Here is a 17,808-nt window from a genome sequence, read left to right as displayed (position 1 = left end):
TTTTCTTAATCTTCGTTGATCCTTGCGTGCTCAAATAGGTAAAACTTCTTTAATTTCTTGGATTTGATTTCTCCTTTTTTACCAAAGAATTGTCTTTTACGGAATTATATCTAATTTCGATCAATTCGTTTAAATCTTTGTGTCCTCGCCTTTAATTGATGTTTAGAAGTAATGGGTTTTTGATCTTCTCATTGAGATGATAGTCCGGAACAAAATTTCGACATAGAGTGAGAGAATAGGGTATTATTCTACAATTTAGTGTTTTGTACTGCTCAATTTATAGATTTCTCATGTATTTAAGTGAGAGATTTAGTTTCTTGTGTAATTATTTGAAACGAGAAGTAGCATTGTACTATTAGCCTTTGATTTATTGAGTGGTTTTTTATCGATGAGTGGTTTTCATGAACATATCAGATTAAAGTGGAACTCTTGCTAGCATATTGAATGAATGCCCAGTTGATATTCTTATTGATATTTCTATAAATTGGTTTACATGGTTTCAGATTTATCAAGTTGTTTTCGGATTCAGGATGGGATCTAGTATTACTCAATGCCCTTCTGGAATCAGGGGTGTGCTCTATGATGAATCTAAGAACCAGCATTCCAAGTACAGTTTCTTCAGTTCTTCCTATTGCTTGAAGAGGTTAACTTCCAGATCCATTACGTGCCCGAGTTCTGTGGATATGCATCCACTCAAGGTATTACGAAAAATTGGGATTCCGTTAAGAAGCATTAGGAATCTTATTTCTATTCCCGACTGTTGCTAGAAAAGAAAAAAATATATATACGTTTTGGTACAAAGGTAAACTTTACTCATGAAAATACAGAGTTTCAGAAACAAAATTATGGTTGGAGAAAATAGATTGGAAATATCTATGAAAATTTCCCGATAAAGGATTACTTTTGACAATTAAATTACTGAATTTTCCTGAATATTTTTGGTGTTTCCTTTTGAGAAATAAATATTGCCAATTTATAAATGATGTGTTTTCGATCTCAGGCATTCACTATCTCTGGTAAACCAAAATTATCTTTTGCATCTGCATCAATGGACTTGATCAACTAGTTATTATTGATAATTGAACCTTTTGTTGAAGCCCCTTTAACCATTAGGTCAAAACTCCGAAGTTGTGATAAGAGTTAAGGTTTATATTTTTATATTCTAACATTTCCTCGTTGATTGAGAGCCGTTTTAAAGTCTGCAACATTGCATTTTAGACTATAATTTGTGAGAATTGAGCTGCTAATATGCAGCCTATTCATTTTGTTTGAATAATAAATATGAAAGGTGAAACCCATAATTTTTTTTTTGGTTTTGTATAAGTACCTATGAGGATGAGAAGAACATCCTCTAGCAAAATACAGGTATTTGACATCATGTTTATAATAAATTTATCTTTTCGTGTTTGTTTGGTGTAAATTTTCTGCTTCCTTAACACACGTAAATCTGTATGAGGGTTCCCATGTTATTACTATTATTTTTATAAGAAAAAAATTCAACAATAACTGTAGTTGAAAACAAGGTTATTGATAGCGGATAGCGTCGCGTAATGGTGAGGCATCGCTAAGGCTATTTGGGGCTATTGCGGTCAAGGTTATCGATAACGGATAGTGTTGCATAGCGGTGAGACATCGCTAAGGCTATTTCGAGCTATTACGGTAAAATAGCGGTAAAAAACGTAAAGTCAAATAGCGGTCTAATTTAGATATGTATAAACACTAAAAAAGTAAAAAAAAAATTTAAGAAATCTAAAAGTACATATTGGATGATTTAAAGAAATCTTAAACGTGAAATAGACATGTAACCATTACGTATTATACCGAATATGACTGGAGGAGTCAAAAAGTCATCGTTTTCGAGAAGAAGAGCTTAGCGGTGACAGGATTGTCCTAAGAGGAGCTCACGGTGAAGGAAGTGAGAGAAAGTATCAAGGTAGGTGTCAGAAGCTATGAGAGGTGACGGGAGTATGCTAAAAATCACAGGAGACGGTGGAATACAATTGTCAATGGTTGAGTTTAATTTTAAAAAAATAAGCCTCAAACCGCTTTTAAATAGCAGTCAAAAAGCAAATTTCAGATGCAATCGCTCATTATTTATCGTTATGACACACTATTGGCCGTTTTTGCGAATAGGCATATTTCGTAATATGTCACCGCTATTGCGCGATAACGTAGCGGATAATAGCATCGTGGGAAGGGACCACTAACGTTATTAGCGTCGCTATTGCGGGGCTATTTACCGCTATTTAACAGTGATTGCGGTAAAATAGCGCTAAAAAACGTAAAATCAAATAGCGGTCTAATTTAGATATGTATAAATACTAAAAAAAGATTAAAGAAAAATTTAGAAAATCTAAAAGTACATATTTGATGATTTAAAGAGATCCTAAACATGAAATTGACATGTAATCGTCACATAATACCAAAGACAACTGGAGAAGAAATCAAAGAGTCATCGTCTTCGAGATGAGCTGAGAGGTGAGAGGACTGCTCTAGGAGGAGCTCACGGTGAAGGAGGTGAAAAGAAGTGCTGAATTAGGTGTCAGAGGCTATGAGAGACGACGGGAGCTAGCTGAAAATCCCGCGAGGCTGTGACATATTACGGAATATGCGCTTTCTGTTAGGGCGCACTATTAGCTGCTTTTGCAAACGAAAAACACATTCCATAATATGTCACCGTTATTGGGCAATAGCGTAGCGGGAAGGGACCGCTAATGCTATTAGCGTCGCTATTACGAGACTATTTACCGTTATTTATAACAGTGGTTAAAAATTACTGAATATCAATACCCCCTCCCCCCAACACCATCATAACAACAATGACTACGAAGTCTTTGTTTCGTATCTTTGGATCAACTACATGAACCCCAAATCTTAAACAACAAGGCTTTCATCCCAACTATTTGTGGTCAACTACATGAATCTTATTCTTCCACTCAGTTCTGTCAAGGACTATCTGCTCTACTAAGTTAATCATTACCATATTCTTCTAACAACCAACAAAATTCTCTTAGGCCTATTTGTAGTCCACTTTATCTCCATTAATTAGGATCTTATCACTTCTTCTTGGTGCATTTCGTACTCTCTACTACACATGAACAAACCATCTCAAATGATTTGCTCTTGCTTCGTTTATCTGCAACAGGTGTGACCTCTAACTTTCTACAAATGCACTCATTCGTTATTCTAGCTTTTTATGTACATATGATACCCAAGATTTAGTCCTATATTGGATATTTATTAAATGATCGAATGGTTTATAATGTAAGTCAAATGGTTCAAGAGCAACTAGTGCTAGCACATTTTGGCAATTGATTGAGCCAAAAATAAGTTGATTTTAGTGGGTCCTATAGCTTACATTGCACCAACGGGGTCATGGGCTCACGTGATAAATGGTATCCGAGCAGTTTGTCAGCCGAAGATGTGGATTTAAGTATTATGCGAGACTAAGTACTAAACCACGTGAGTTCAAAGTGAGGGCCATCTCTATAGTCCGTATAAGTCACTTTTAGAGTCCACATTGCCTAATGCTGATATCGGGATAGATCGATTGTCATGCTGCGATGAGGACGTTGCGAAATTATAATGGGGAATGGTGATATCCTAAGATTTAGTCGCATGTCGGATATTGATTGAATGATTGAATATGTTATAGTTCAAGTCAAAAGAGTTCAAGAGCAACTAGTGTTAGCACTTTTTGGTAGTGGATGGAGCCAAATAATGAGCTACTCTCAATGGGTCCCACGGCTTACATTGCGCCAACAGGCTCGCGGGTCCAGGTTGTGACAGTACATGCACTCGTCTCTATTTCTGCCACGCTCATTTTTTGCACATTAATCACCCAACAGATATTTTGATCCATAAAATATTGTGCGTTTTATAGTTGTCCTATAGATTTTCCCTTCAGTTCAGAGGTATTCTTTGAAATAAATAAAGAAAAAAATACAGCGAAAGATTAAAATCATCTGCTAACAGCATTGCAACCGTACCTGGCCTGTAACTTGGCGACTAAACTACCATCTCCGACTCCATAGTGCAATCCTTTAGAACACAAAATAAGCTAAGGAGGAAGTTAGATAATCTGATTGGTTATGCAGTTTAAGCTCATCCGCTCATAGGATAACCTGCAAAAGTTCCTGTGAGATTGGTGTAAAGAGTCACCCATCTCTATTTGATAGTGGTTGGTATTGTTCTTATTAGTGGTTTGAAGTACCGATTATAAACCCCAAGCCTGTGCCTTTGCCCATATCATTCAACTACACAACTGGGTTTTTCACTTTCAAGGAACCTTACTTTCCGATATGATATATCATTTTTGATAAGTTGTTATAATTTGGTTTCTGCAAATTTCATTGTTCAGATGCAGGGCTTTTACAAGCAGTTATCTGCCCTTCCACATGATGGTGATTTTTACTGGGAGAAGTCTCCAACACCCATTCTCGATATGGTTGAGACACCGATTCATTTAAAGAATCTATCTATTCAGGTCTTTGACGTGCATAAATACACTATGTTCAAGTTTTCATTTGATATTGTTTTAGTATTTATTGGCTCAGTAATGTGACAACTGATCTTCTTAAAGTGCAGGAACTAAAACAATTAGCTGAGGAAATTCGTTCTGAGATATCTTTTTTAATGCCAAAGATAGATGTTCCTTATAAAGCTAGTCTTGGAGTAGTGGAACTGACCGTTGCTTTACACTATGTTTTTAATGCTCCAGCAGATAAGATTATGTGGGATGTCGGTGAACAGGTTTGGATAGCTATCTTTTGCATAAATTCAGTTCATTAGTCATAAAACCTGATTAGTTTCATAAAAAATAACCTGTGATTTAATTGTGCAGACATATGCACATAAACTTCTTACAGGAAGGCGATCCCTTATGCATACCCTTATGCAAAAACATGGTATCTCAGGTTTCACATCTCGCTTCGAGAGTGAATACGATGCCTTTGCTTCCGGGCATGGGTGTAACAGTGTTTCTGCTGGACTGGGTATCATTCTGAATCTCCTCCTAGGACCTGAATGCAAATCCGATCTACTTCTGTAGGAGAGTGGTTTTAAATCTATCCATTAGGAGAGCTGAGATTTCAACCGCTTACCCTTTTTTTCTCATGCAGTTGTGATCTTATCTTGCAAAAAATATGAATCCAAAATCATTTCCCTCGTGGAAAAGATTCTTATAGGATTTGTACTCCTAGTATCTTCATTTGACCATGAAAATAATGTTTTGCATGTTCTATTTTTCACTTCACCAATAAAAACAAACTTATTTTGTGATAGTTTATGATTTTATTAAATTCAAAACAAATGGTTAGTCCTGTTCTTGTCTCTGGTTGTTTTGAACCATGAGCTATTAAAGGCTGTGTTGTTTCTTTCTTCTTTTCCACCCGCCACTCCTATAAGGCTATAATTCTACATTCTTTCCCTTCTTGATTATTGCTTTCTTTTGTACTTCATATAAATATGATCTACTTGTCACTCACAATTGTATTGAAGGTTGGTCCCAATGTCCTTGCCTCTGTGGATAAAAAGATGCTTGTTGTATGGAGCGTAACCGGTAGGCAGTACATGATTTTGGGATGGTTATGAGTGTACTTCCTAAACTGTGAAAGTCTAATGTGTTGTGACTGAGGTGTGCTAACTTAAATTGAGGGGCCGGGCCAGGTGTGAGACTAATGGGCCCCAGCCTCTCTTAGAATAATAAAAAGTTCAAACAAATAGGAGGTCAAATGCGTAGGATGCCTTGAACTTTCTCAAACTCCTTTCAGAGAAAGCCAACAACACTCACTTCCTCTACTTTCCCTTGTTCCCGTAATGAGTTCCCCGTTCTTTTGGTTCAGCCGTCGGCCCAAACGACGAGGAAGCCAAACAGCACTTGCTCTCCATCTTTTAATGGCAAGAGTTAAAAGATCATTTTCTGCAACGAAAATTATTAAGAGTGACTTTCGAAACCGAATGGGAGATGAGTATACAAATGATTGTTCGGAGTCTTCTATTAAAAATGATATATTTTGTCACATTGATGGGAAATATATCATAAACAGTTTTCAAGGTTCTTAAATATACCATGAAACTTTGCTGCTTTACATGATAAAACAGTAACTACAATACAATTTCCATCTATTTGTAATTCCAATTTTCCACTTCTTAACTAGAGTCAAGTCCTATTAGGATCTAGTCACGTACATAGGTTTCAGGAAGGAAGTGTTTATTTTTATTTTTATCTTCTCATCTTCAGGAATGGCAGTTGCACGAGATATCAAAGGAAAGAAGGACCACATTGTGACTGTTATAAGTAACTATTCAACAATGGCCGGTCAGGTGTATGAGGCAATGGGCAATGCTGGATACCTTGATTCTAACATGGTGGTGATATTAAATGATAGTCGACATACCTTACACCCCAAGCTAGAGGAAGGCCAAAAAAAGGCAATCAATGCCTTATCCAGTACTTTAAGCAAGCTTCAATCTAGTAAATCGTTTCGGAAGCTTAGGGAAGCTGCAAAGGTACAAGGTCATGTTTTCCATTTAGAACTTTAATAGCACATTGTTAGTTGTGGATGTTGTGTCAAAGATGAACATATCAACTTGAACTGTACGAAAGTAGGCCTGAATGGAGTTTTTAGAAAAATTAAGATTTTAGTAATGGCTGCTGATAATCTATGTTTTGGGCATAAGACTAAGGTCATGACATGGTTTACAGTCTGAAAGTCTATCCTGCCTAAAATAGTGAATATACAGTGATTTTCCTTGCTAACCTTGTGCTGAGTATAGTTAAGAGTTCACCAGGCTTCATTACATTTCATGACTAGGTCATATGATCTGATAATTTTATTTCGTATTCTATCATCTTTACAGTCCTAAATACTTACTGTTCTGACCTGATATATTGGTTTAATTTCACAAAACTCCCTGAACTCAACTAAACTGTTTTTGAGAGAAAAAAAAAATCCTCCTCCCCCTCAATTGACGGTTTTGTGAGATAAAAAAGGTTTTTTTTTTTTTTTTGGGGGGGGTATGTGCAAACCACCCAAAGTTTAGGGGTTTTTTGTGGAATTAATCCATATATATTTATAGTAACATCATATACTTATTTGATCCTCCTACCTCTCAATTAAAGGGTTTTGTGAGATACAAAAGTTTAGGGGGTTTGTGTGCAAACCCCCAAAGTTCAGGGGTTTTTGTGGAATTAACTCATATATATTTGTAGTTACATCATATACTTATTTGAATTTCAGTACCAGCTAAAGCTTAGACTTTGGTTTTGCCCATATTTCATGTCAGAAATTGATCAAATGGATATTGTTTTCAGGGTGTTACTAAAAGGATTGGTAAGGGAATGCATGAATTGGCAGCCAAGGTTGATCAGTATGCGCGTGGTATGATAGGTCCCCTCGGAGCAACTCTTTTTGAAGAACTGGGGCTTTATTACATCGGTCCAGTTGATGGGCATAACATTGGTGATCTGATCTGTGTGCTTAATGAAGTGGCATCCTTAAATTCAACTGGACCTGTGTTGATTCATGTGATCACAGAAGAGGAAAAAGGGTCAGATGAACATCCCAAAAGCAGGTTAGCGTTTGATCAACAAGGTTCGAACATATTCTTCTTTCCGGTAAATTTCCGTACGATCTTTTTGTTGGGCTTTCTTGTTTACTCACAATGAGAAATCATGTAAGATGTTTATTGAAGATTTGTTTCCTTTAATACTAGATCCTTTTGGTCTGATGATAATCATTGTAGTCTGTTATATCTGAATGATTAGATGAACAAATGTGATTTTTCTCTTGTATACACTGTGCTGAGTTTTTCTCTTTTGGTATTATGTATAAATTGAATAATTAGACAAAAATATCTAAATGTTGATCGCATATAGTCTTCTAACAAGACTTTGAGTATTAAAGGTGGGAATGTTGCTATGAACTTAATGGGTGCAGTGTGCATCTAGCAGACCTACTGAAGTTATTTTCTTCATTTGCGCTATTTAGGGTTCTTACTGTTATTTAATTTAGATGACTAATATGAAAGTTCCTTTCCACCATTTGTCAAGTTATTCTTGCAAGTACTGGAGGAATCATTGTTTTAGTGTCCATTTTTCTATTCATCTAGCTTTATGTAATAGCCTTTTCTGCTTCAATGGAAACCAAATTGTGACAATCTTTGCCAGATCAAAACCAACATAGTCATGAAGCACTTAAAATCTAGGTGCAACTGATAGGACATACAAGTCAAAGGAAGCTTAGTGTTCTCACCACTAGCGCAGGAACAACTGTTGTTTAGTGTCAGATAAGACAATGTGAATTCATGAATTCTTTTCTTTAATTCTCTATCAAAGTTTTTTAGACCTACCTCTCTGGCCTTGTTCTCCATTAATTATAATTCAATCACTTTTTTAACTGAAATATTAGCAACCTCTGTTGCACCTGATCAAACTATTTCAATTTATTCTCTCCATTCACTCTAAATAGCAGTTGACCTTTCTGCCTCATACTGTTCTCAGTAGGAGTAATATCTAATTTCTTAACCTTTTTTCTTAGTGCATTTCACTCATTCATCACGGCGTTATGATCTCTGCTATACTCATTCCCTGGCATGTTTCGTGATTGTTCAGTCTGATCCCTAAAACATTGAGTTATAGCATTATATTAGATCCTTTGAACTTTATGATATTTTATGAGCACATAGGACCATCTTGATTAACTTTGATAAATTATACCGTACATCAATTTCATCATCTTAATGAATGGCGGATCATGAGTAAAGAAATTTTATGGTATTCTTTGACCATCAACCTGTACTCTATGTCTATTCATTCTCATAATTTTGCTAAATTTACATTTTACATATTTTTTCCTTCTAAATTTTAACTTTGGAAGTTTACCTTCACTTTTCTACTTTTAATGTTATTCTTCACCATTCTATTAACCAATAGTATGTTATCAGAAAACCACATACAGTACATCGCTTCATCCTAAATATGTATAGTAAGTCTTCCATATCTAATGCAAAAGGTAAATCTCTAAACCTGATCCTTGAGGCAAGACTTTGGCACTCGGAGATATTTCTGCCCAATCGTTTACACTCTACTTGGTTTATTATACATGTCTTTAATCAACCAATGTACTTGCTAGTTACTTTTTCCCATAAAATCACCACATCATCTTTCTAGTACTCCAGCATAAGTTGTGTTTCCCCCAAATCAATGAAAACTTAAGTATATCTCTTCTATTTTTGTCTCTTCATCAATTGTCTAAATAGGTAAAAAATTCCACAAGTAGTCACCTAAAATGAAACAAAATTAGTCCCTGATACAGTTGTTTTCTTTTTTAGTTTTTGCTCAATTAGACTATTCCAACTTTTCTAAGTGATACCATGATAATGTGAACAATTTTGAATCTCTCTTTTATTCTTTAAATGGTATAAGGTCAAGGAGGTAATCTTTCACTTGTCATATAGTTGCACAGTGTCAGTAATCTTATTGAATAACTTTGTCAATCAGCCTAAGCCTGTTTCTCCAAGTCAACTCCAAGCTTGTATGGGGATATTGTCGGATGACTTTCTGATTGTCATTTTCTTTTAAACCATTCTTGACCTCATAAATAATTTTTTTTACGATACTTCTTGTTCCTATCATGCATTTATCTGTTTGGATCTAATTTCTAGTGTTGTGTCTAATTATCGTTATCAAAATAGCTCATCCTCCACCTCTCTTTAATTTCAGATTGTGTGAATATGGCCATCAAGGCATGGACAGGTCTCCTAACTATTGGGTCTGGAGTTCATTGAAGGGTACATATATAAATAAGAGGAAAGTTGTCTACAAACTTGGTTAGGGAATATATAAGCAACTCTTATTCAGAGGATGCTTTATCAATGGGTTGAACTGTGAAGTAGTCTTGAAGCCAAACCCAAACATGGTTGCGACTCGGTGTATTAGTCAATATTATGTTTATGCTTATTCCTTATTTTTACGTCAATACACTTAAGTTTCATCTTGATGCTTTCCAGCAAGAAAGGACTAAAACGATTGAAGCCATTAGAATGTATGATTTTTGGTTGCATCAATTAGTCAAATCTTCTAAGGGAATATTTCTCCACCGGATATCCTCCCATTGCTATATCAAGAATAGTTGTAATTGGTTTTTGATAACTGAGCATAGTAGTGCATTTGGGAGGAATTCTTGTATTCCTCTCCCTAAATTATTTATTAGTTCCATATAATTTATTTATCTGAATAGAAGTAAATTTAAGAAACAAACCTTTTCCTCATCATAACAGGGAGCTTAAAAACCAGTCCGTTAACTCTCTCTACAACATACACCAAGTGCTTTGTAGAAGCATTAAGTTCAGAAGCAGAGAGAGACAAGGAAATAGTCGTAGTTCATGCTGGCATGGGGATGGATCCATCACTGCAACTTTTTCAGTCAAAGTTCCCTGAAAGGTTTTTTGATGTGGGCTTGGCTGAGCAGCATGCCGTTACTTTTTCAGCTGGTCTGTCTTGTGGAGGGTTAAAGCCATTCTGCATCCTTCCATCAACATTTTTGCAAAGAGCATATGATCAGGTGTCATTTGGTTGCTCAATTTTCACTTCTCCATAAATATCTCTCTCCTATCTTTTAGTATTAGTTACATGTTGGGCAAGCTTGCTCAAAACTTCATGTAATTTTTGTAAGATTTGATGATTCGCTATTTCTTTAGCACATATTTTCTGAGAAACTCATTTAGTTATATTCTTTTAGGGTTAATTGGGGATAGACCCCTGGTCCTATCACTCAATTGCGAATAATATTTCAGTAGTTCTATTGTTGCAAATAGACCTAATCAGTGAACTTTTCTCACTCTTTTACCCTCATTGAAAGAGAATTTTTTTTCGGACAGATAGACCTCCCCAAGGATAAGCCTCCGCCTAGCCCGCTTAGGCATACGCCTAGGCCTAGGCGGTACCTTGACCGCCTAACTAGCGTCTAGGCGATACCTAGGCTGCCCACCTAGGTTTTATCAGTGTTTAGGGGAGCATTGTCTGCTTAAGTGGACAACATCATTTAGGCCTTGATGGTGATTTTCTGTGTTGCAGCCTCCACATTCTCCAACCTTCTTCAAAATCGTTTAACCTCCAAATATAAACATCTCCACTATCTCCTCCGACCTTCAGCAAAATTTCCTCGACCACTACTTAAATGAAGAAAGAAATCTGCCTAGACACTAGTCCGACACCTAAACTTTCTATAACATTAACATTTACTATCAATTATTATAATTAAAAAATAAAAAAGAAAATCTCCTAGGCTCTAGGCGACGGGCCCAACACTTAGGCCTCCTAGCGCTTTCTATAACATTGTTAATTATTATTTTGGTTATTTAGCATTTAAGTATGCATGGTTTGTTGTGGATCTAGGATTGCTATCTTTTTTTTTGCAAATTTATATGAATTTAATATATATTTTTTATCAATTATTATAAAAAAATAGGCTGAAACGCTTAGTCGCTAGTGTCATCTATAACATTGGTGTGATGGTAAAGGGGTCTATTCGCCAAGAATAGAACTACGGGGGACCTATCTAAATTGGTCAATAGTTTTTTTTTTTTGCGGGGGGGGGGGGGGGGGGGGGGGGTTAACCCTATTTTTGGTTGGTCTTTTGTTGAGAACATCTAACTTCATGTTTTACGCACAAACCACTGATTCCAATATATTTTCTGATAATATTTGTGCTATTTAGGTTGTCCAAGATGTAGATTGCAGAAAGTACCTGTACGTTTCGCAATTACAAGTGCAGGCTGGTGGGATCGAAGGTCCAACTCAGTGTGGAGCATTTGACATAACATTCATGGTTGCTTGCCAAAATATGGTTGTCATGGCTCCATCTGACGAAGAGGATCTCGTTGATATGGTGGCGACTGCTGCATGCATCGATGATCGGCCTGTTTGCTTCCGGTATCCTAGGGGATCTATTGTTGGTCTTAACATTAGTTTGCGCAGCGGGCAGCCACTTGAGGTAATTATGCTCTTTTTGCTGTCATGTTATGGATAATGATTAATCCAAGCGTCCACATAATATGATGGGCACAGATCGTACTAATTTAACTCATGTGCCAGTTGTTTTTACTTGCTGGTTAGGAATCTTAAGTCCTTAGCTTTGCAAGTTATCATTCTTGCCAACTATAATATGAAATCATCATGTTACATGACTCCAGATGTCTTATGCTGTCAGTTGCTTTAGAAATACAGTAATATCCAGGAATATTATAGTTTCAGCGCTCAACTCAATACAGATACACAATTATTGGATGCAGAGTATTTATCTTTTTCTCGAGCTTTTACGGCTTCATGCAATGTGAACTTGATAACCAGGGAGATTTGTAAGATTTTAAATCTGTTGGGAATCATCTGCAATGACTGGTTTTGTACAAAGAGGTCATCTGTCAATAGTTCAGTGTTAAGCTCCGATCTTTAATAACCAATTGTCAAATAGAAAGGCATCAGCATAATAGGTTCTGTAATTTACTTACTGAATTATGTGTCTGAACTCTATGCTTGATCTAGCTGACTCAGGTTACAAGTGAGCTTAACTAGTTTACTAATTCATGGCAACTACAACAAGGCCTCTATCTCATCACTCTTGGTGTCGGCTACGTGATTCCAACTCTTCCACTCAGTTTTGTTGAGAGTCATTTCCGTCACTAAGTTAATCACTATCCACTAAGTTAATCGTTATCATATCATTCTTAAAAGTTTCTAACCAAGTTCTCATTGGCATACCTCTAGTTCTCCTTTCTCCATAAATTATTACCTTTCGTTATTGGTGCTTTTAATATCCTCCGCTTGAAACAAACCTTCTAGATGAACCATCTTTCTTGTCTCATGTCTCTGACTCGATAGCAATTTTGTGGTTGAAACAAACCTTCTAGACGAACCATCTTTCTTGGCTCATGTCTCTGACTCAATAGCAATTTTGTGGTCTATGATTCTTGCTGAAGGCCCTAAACCTGACGTTGATACTTGCTGTTTGATTATTATCTGATGTGGTTTTCTCACACTCTCAGGTCGGAAAGGGGCACATTCTTATAGAGGGGAAAGATGTGGCTTTGCTTGGGTACGGTTCCATGGTTCAAAACTGCCTTATGGCTCAATCTCTTCTTGCTAGGCTCGGCGTAAACGTCACTGTTGCCAACGCAAGATTTTGCAAGCCCCTTGACATTGAGCTCATTCGGAAGTTGTGCAGAGAGCATCAGTTTCTTGTCACTGTTGAAGAAGGAACAATTGGTGGATTTGGTTCACATGTATCACAGTTCATGTCACTTGATGGTTTGCTTGATGGAAGAATCAAGGTAAAAGGTCTTTCGAATTTTTTTATAGGAATCAGAATGAACTGTTGAGATAAATTAGAAGGCTAGCCATCATCACCATAAACATATGGTAAATTTATTTGGCAAATTTTAGAAAGAACTGTCATAACCTATTCTCATTAGAGGAAACTACCGCAAGCTTCGAGACCAGCAATAAAATCCCCTTACAGCGGCGGTTAAGAGTAAAAGTAAAAAGTATAGGATATCCCTATTCAAACTTCTGAATTCAAAATTTATCTTATTAGAAAAGTCTTAAGGGGTAAAAATATTCACGAAAAGAAAAAGGTGGATGCTTGTCACCTGCTATGGTGGTTACTCATGATAGTGAAATTTTTTGATAGTTTAATAAAAATATTTAGGACACTTGTCTGATTTTTATCTAAATTTATAAGGGTAAATTGTAAATAACCCCCTTCATCTATTCTTTCAATAGGCACTTATTGTTGCTCAACTATTTCAGTAGCATTTATGACCCCCTGGATTGGCATTTTGAGAAGGATAAATTGCTAACTAAAACCCTCGTTTTTATGAATTGAGGGTGGATAACTACTACTGAAGTCTTTGTAACTCTGTTATCGGTTTTGTATGTCAGTGGCGCCCTATTGTATTACCAGATAACTATGTGGAGCATGCATCTCTAAAAGAGCAACTTGAAATGGCTGGCCTTTCCGGTTATCACATTGCAGCGACAGCATTGAATCTGTTGGGTCGAAATCGCGAAGCCCTTCTTTTATTGCGATGAAAAGAGTGACAAGAGAAAAGAAGAAGTGCCCAGAGAGAAGCAATCTATAGCTTGTTCTTGAAGATTGTATAGCAATATGGCTTTCGATAAGTTTCGCCAAGATTTCTCCAATTTAGCGAGAGTTCTCTCGAGACAATTGTGCGGCAAAGGAGCAGTGGAGCTTTTATTTTCATGCTTTGTCTTTGCTGCCTGTGGTTGCGCTTGTGGTTTTCGCTGTTGTGTGTATATTATTTTGATGATGACCTTGTTCTGTTGTAACCTCACTGAACTGAACGGTTGAAATGTGAAACACGTTCCGTTGATAACAGCTTGTAGCTTCATGATTTACTCTATGGTGTAAAACAGCTTCATCTGAAAATGTTGTCTGTTTGTTTCTTCTCAGGAATTACTTCATTTTTTAAGCCATATCAAGGAGCAAAGCGAGCCTCTCTAGACTAAAATAAAGGGGGTAGAAAAAGCATACGAAGAAGATAAAATTTGGGAACTCTTCAAGTCTTTTCAAAGGCGAAGTGTCAAGCACTAAACAAGTCACTTGAGAATAATTTTGGGATGAGTCCTGCAATGAAGAAGTGATACGCTCCAAATCAGTATGCAATGTGTATCTAACGTCAGAGGATTCGCGTAAAGATATATTTGAGTTATGGGCCGAATCCCGATCCAACTAGAAAGTCGTTGTGTTGTGTGTTGGCCCAAAATGACCGACTAAAAAGAATTTTTCTTTTTTGCTTGGTCTCAAGTTCTCTCGTGCGGAGATATGTTACGTTCCCTTCTTTATAGATTCCCATATTTTTTTTCTTTTGTGATATGTCAAACTTTTAAATTTCATTTTGTTATTGTCGAGAAAAAATTTCCTAACTTTATGATATGATTTTGCTCTCGCTTTAAGTCCAGTCAGATGATCTCGTCAATTCCCTTATTTTCAAGATGCTTGAACTCTCTTGCTGACTAATTCTATAAAGCCAACAAAATTAACATCAAATAATTACCATCAAAAGTTATTTTCGTCCCCTCATATTATCGAATGTTTTATTTTTTTTGGGAAATGACATAAGTAGAATAATGTACGAAGCTTGATTCTCATCCCGTGATTCTTGTGTACCACCATTTTCCCAAGAGAGTCGCTAAATGTATGTGACTCGTGACAAAGATTTCACGAGACCAACCAATCCAAAAAAGTGTAAACCTTTTTCTTCTTTTTTCTTGACTAAAATGCACAAACATTGATCCTTTTTTAGTCAGTTTCATACCCCTTAAAAAAAAAACCATCAAAATCTTGTTCCAATAATCTCCAATCTTGATCACGAGCCACTCAATACCACGGATCTCTCAAACCACTTCTTCCCAGATTTAGGAGGACCAAGAAATTTCAAATTGTTAACCGACGTTGATGAAACTCATAAAAGTCCAAATACGAACATAGTTCCAATCAACTGACATTCACAAGATTTCCTGCAGGACCACCGAAGCTAAGTGCGGAATAGGCGGCTAGGCTAGCTCACGAGAAAGCTACACCAAGGTCTAACTTTTTTTGTTTTGGAGAGGTTCTAACGATATCTCAGGATAGAAACTGTTGAACGCGTATCTATCGTGGATGAGCCAAGCCCAAGCGTGTAACATATAGAAGGTAATTAAGTTGTCCATGAAGGCCGGAGAGGCTAATTAATGTAGAACGAGGCTCATACTAAAAGTTAAACCTCCCCTAGGTTTTTTGCCCAAAATAAAAAAAATAATAATAAAAGAACCTCTTTGTTGTTTTCCTTGGTGGTTAATTCTTTTACCTTATCTTTTGAAGGATCTCATTTTCCTTTCTTTCTTTTTAATATGCGAAAACATCTTGCGGCTCCTACCCACATTTTCTATATAGATTTGGATTCTCTGTGCCATCCGAAGAAACGAAAAGGATGTTAGCAAACTTGTGGCATGAAACGAAAGGATAGGAAAATATATAGCTTTTTTTTACTTCCTTAAATTTCTTTATCCTTTGTGTCTTTAGTAGAGTATTTGTTCATACAACATTGGTGCACGTTACACTTGGAGAAAAAGTGTTAGAGGTTATTAATATCTAGTCTCGCGTCAGATATGATAAGAAAGAGCGATGGGTTTGAACTAGGAGTTAAGGACAATACCTAGCAGTTTTATCTTTTGGGTTAAATTTAATTAGTTCTTAGCCTATATATGCTTAAAGTCAACTGACTCCTAGATTGGGTCTGATTTCTTCCCCAATAAACAATATCAAAGCTAAGATAAAAAAAAAGAAGTTGAAATCCAATGTGTAGCTTGAAGGTGTGGGGAGAATGACCAAGATCAGGAGGACCTACGAATCAAGGAGACCTACGGATGATTGATAGCCATGTGTTATTAATATGTGAGTATGACTATAGGTCAAGAAGACCTACATATGCTTGATAATCATGAGTTATTAATATGTGAATCGGGTAGGATAAAAAAAGACTTGATAGCCATGTACTATTAATATATAAGTATAATCTCACATCGGACTGGATAAAAGACAAGTGATTGAGTTAGATGAGATTTTGAAATAATAAATTTTCAATTTGTTTATAAAGACCCGTTAATTTTTGGTTGGATCCGGCTACTCTCAACATAAAGGGGCAAGCTAGATAATTAATGCTCGCTAATATATCAATGGATATCGGGTCACAATGTTCATTCTAATCCTTGAAGAGGTAAGTTTTCCAATAAAAAGATGGAAGTCACCTGTTTCATCTGGTGTCGAATGAGATTGACATGGATAATATAATACTTTTACACTGAGCAGAAAATTCACCTACTCCCAAATCTTCATGCATATATAACTCATTATCACGTTCTTCCAAATTTACATTCAATCACCAATAACAACTCAATTAAAACAACCCACATGCTGTTAAGGACCTTCATTCCACTACTAATAAAAAATCATTAAAACCTTGAGCAATGCCAAAGGTAAAATAAACAAAAGCTTTGATTGCATTAATTTGTGATGTTCCAATGTACTTGTACAAAAGTTTTTCTATTTAACAGTACATCAACATAAACTTCTAGGGAAATCAAGTAATATTTTTAAATTGAATATAATAAGCAATGTTTAGCTGTCCCGTTGACAAAGTTCTATACATTAGTTGATGGAGCCTCGTCGAAAGCAAATTGCGTCATTGCTGATGTATCAGATGATTTACATCATTGCTGACGTAAATGAGTGACAAAATTATATAGCAGTAGGTTTATCGCTTCTTCGTTAGGAATCTTTGACATATAAAGAATATATCCTCGAAGATCATTATATTTCTAATTTGATACTAATTATTATAAGCATTATGATCGTGCTCGCATGGGTACATATTGTTTCTTTGGTTTGTATATCTAATTTTTTTTATCCTTTATGAGCTTTGTTTTTTATATTATAATGTTTCTAAATGTTAAATTGTACTAAAGTTTTTTAGTTTTGTCGCTTAGCCCCCATAACTTTTGGTATAAAACTCCCAATAATGATTGTTTTTTAATTACAAAGAGGTATTTTAAATATCTAAACTTTTCGGGTTGTTTTTTTTCTAAATTTGGAATTTTAGGGTCCGTTTGCAATTTTTAGATTTTTCAGAGGATTTTTTGCAATTTTAGATTTTGCAGAGGAGTTGTTTGTAGTTTTTAAAATCTCAAAGGTGTTGTTTGTATTTTTTTTTAATACTTTTAGGTATTTATTTGTATTTTTTGGATTATAG

The 17,808-nt window shown here is 35.9% G+C and overlaps 1 protein-coding gene across 1 annotated transcript; it reads left to right on the top strand.

The window, feature by feature from the left end:
* Positions 144–14,447, top strand: LOC109828565 (probable 1-deoxy-D-xylulose-5-phosphate synthase, chloroplastic). Its single transcript, XM_020395532.1, is given in 13 exon segments — positions 144–240; positions 504–698; positions 4,361–4,486; positions 4,588–4,752; positions 4,844–4,994; positions 6,242–6,510; positions 7,316–7,595; positions 10,282–10,565; positions 11,721–11,736; positions 11,739–11,781; positions 11,783–11,996; positions 13,045–13,329; positions 13,940–14,447. Coding segments are annotated over 12 exon segments (2,151 nt in total). The 5' UTR covers positions 144–240; positions 504–530; the 3' UTR covers positions 14,090–14,447.

The sequence above is a fragment of the Asparagus officinalis genome, chromosome 1 (genome assembly GCF_001876935.1).
Source record: "Asparagus officinalis chromosome 1, Aspof.V1, whole genome shotgun sequence".
NCBI classification, from domain to species: domain Eukaryota; kingdom Viridiplantae; phylum Streptophyta; class Magnoliopsida; order Asparagales; family Asparagaceae; genus Asparagus; species Asparagus officinalis.
This window is presented reverse-complemented; position numbering and strand designations above follow the sequence as displayed.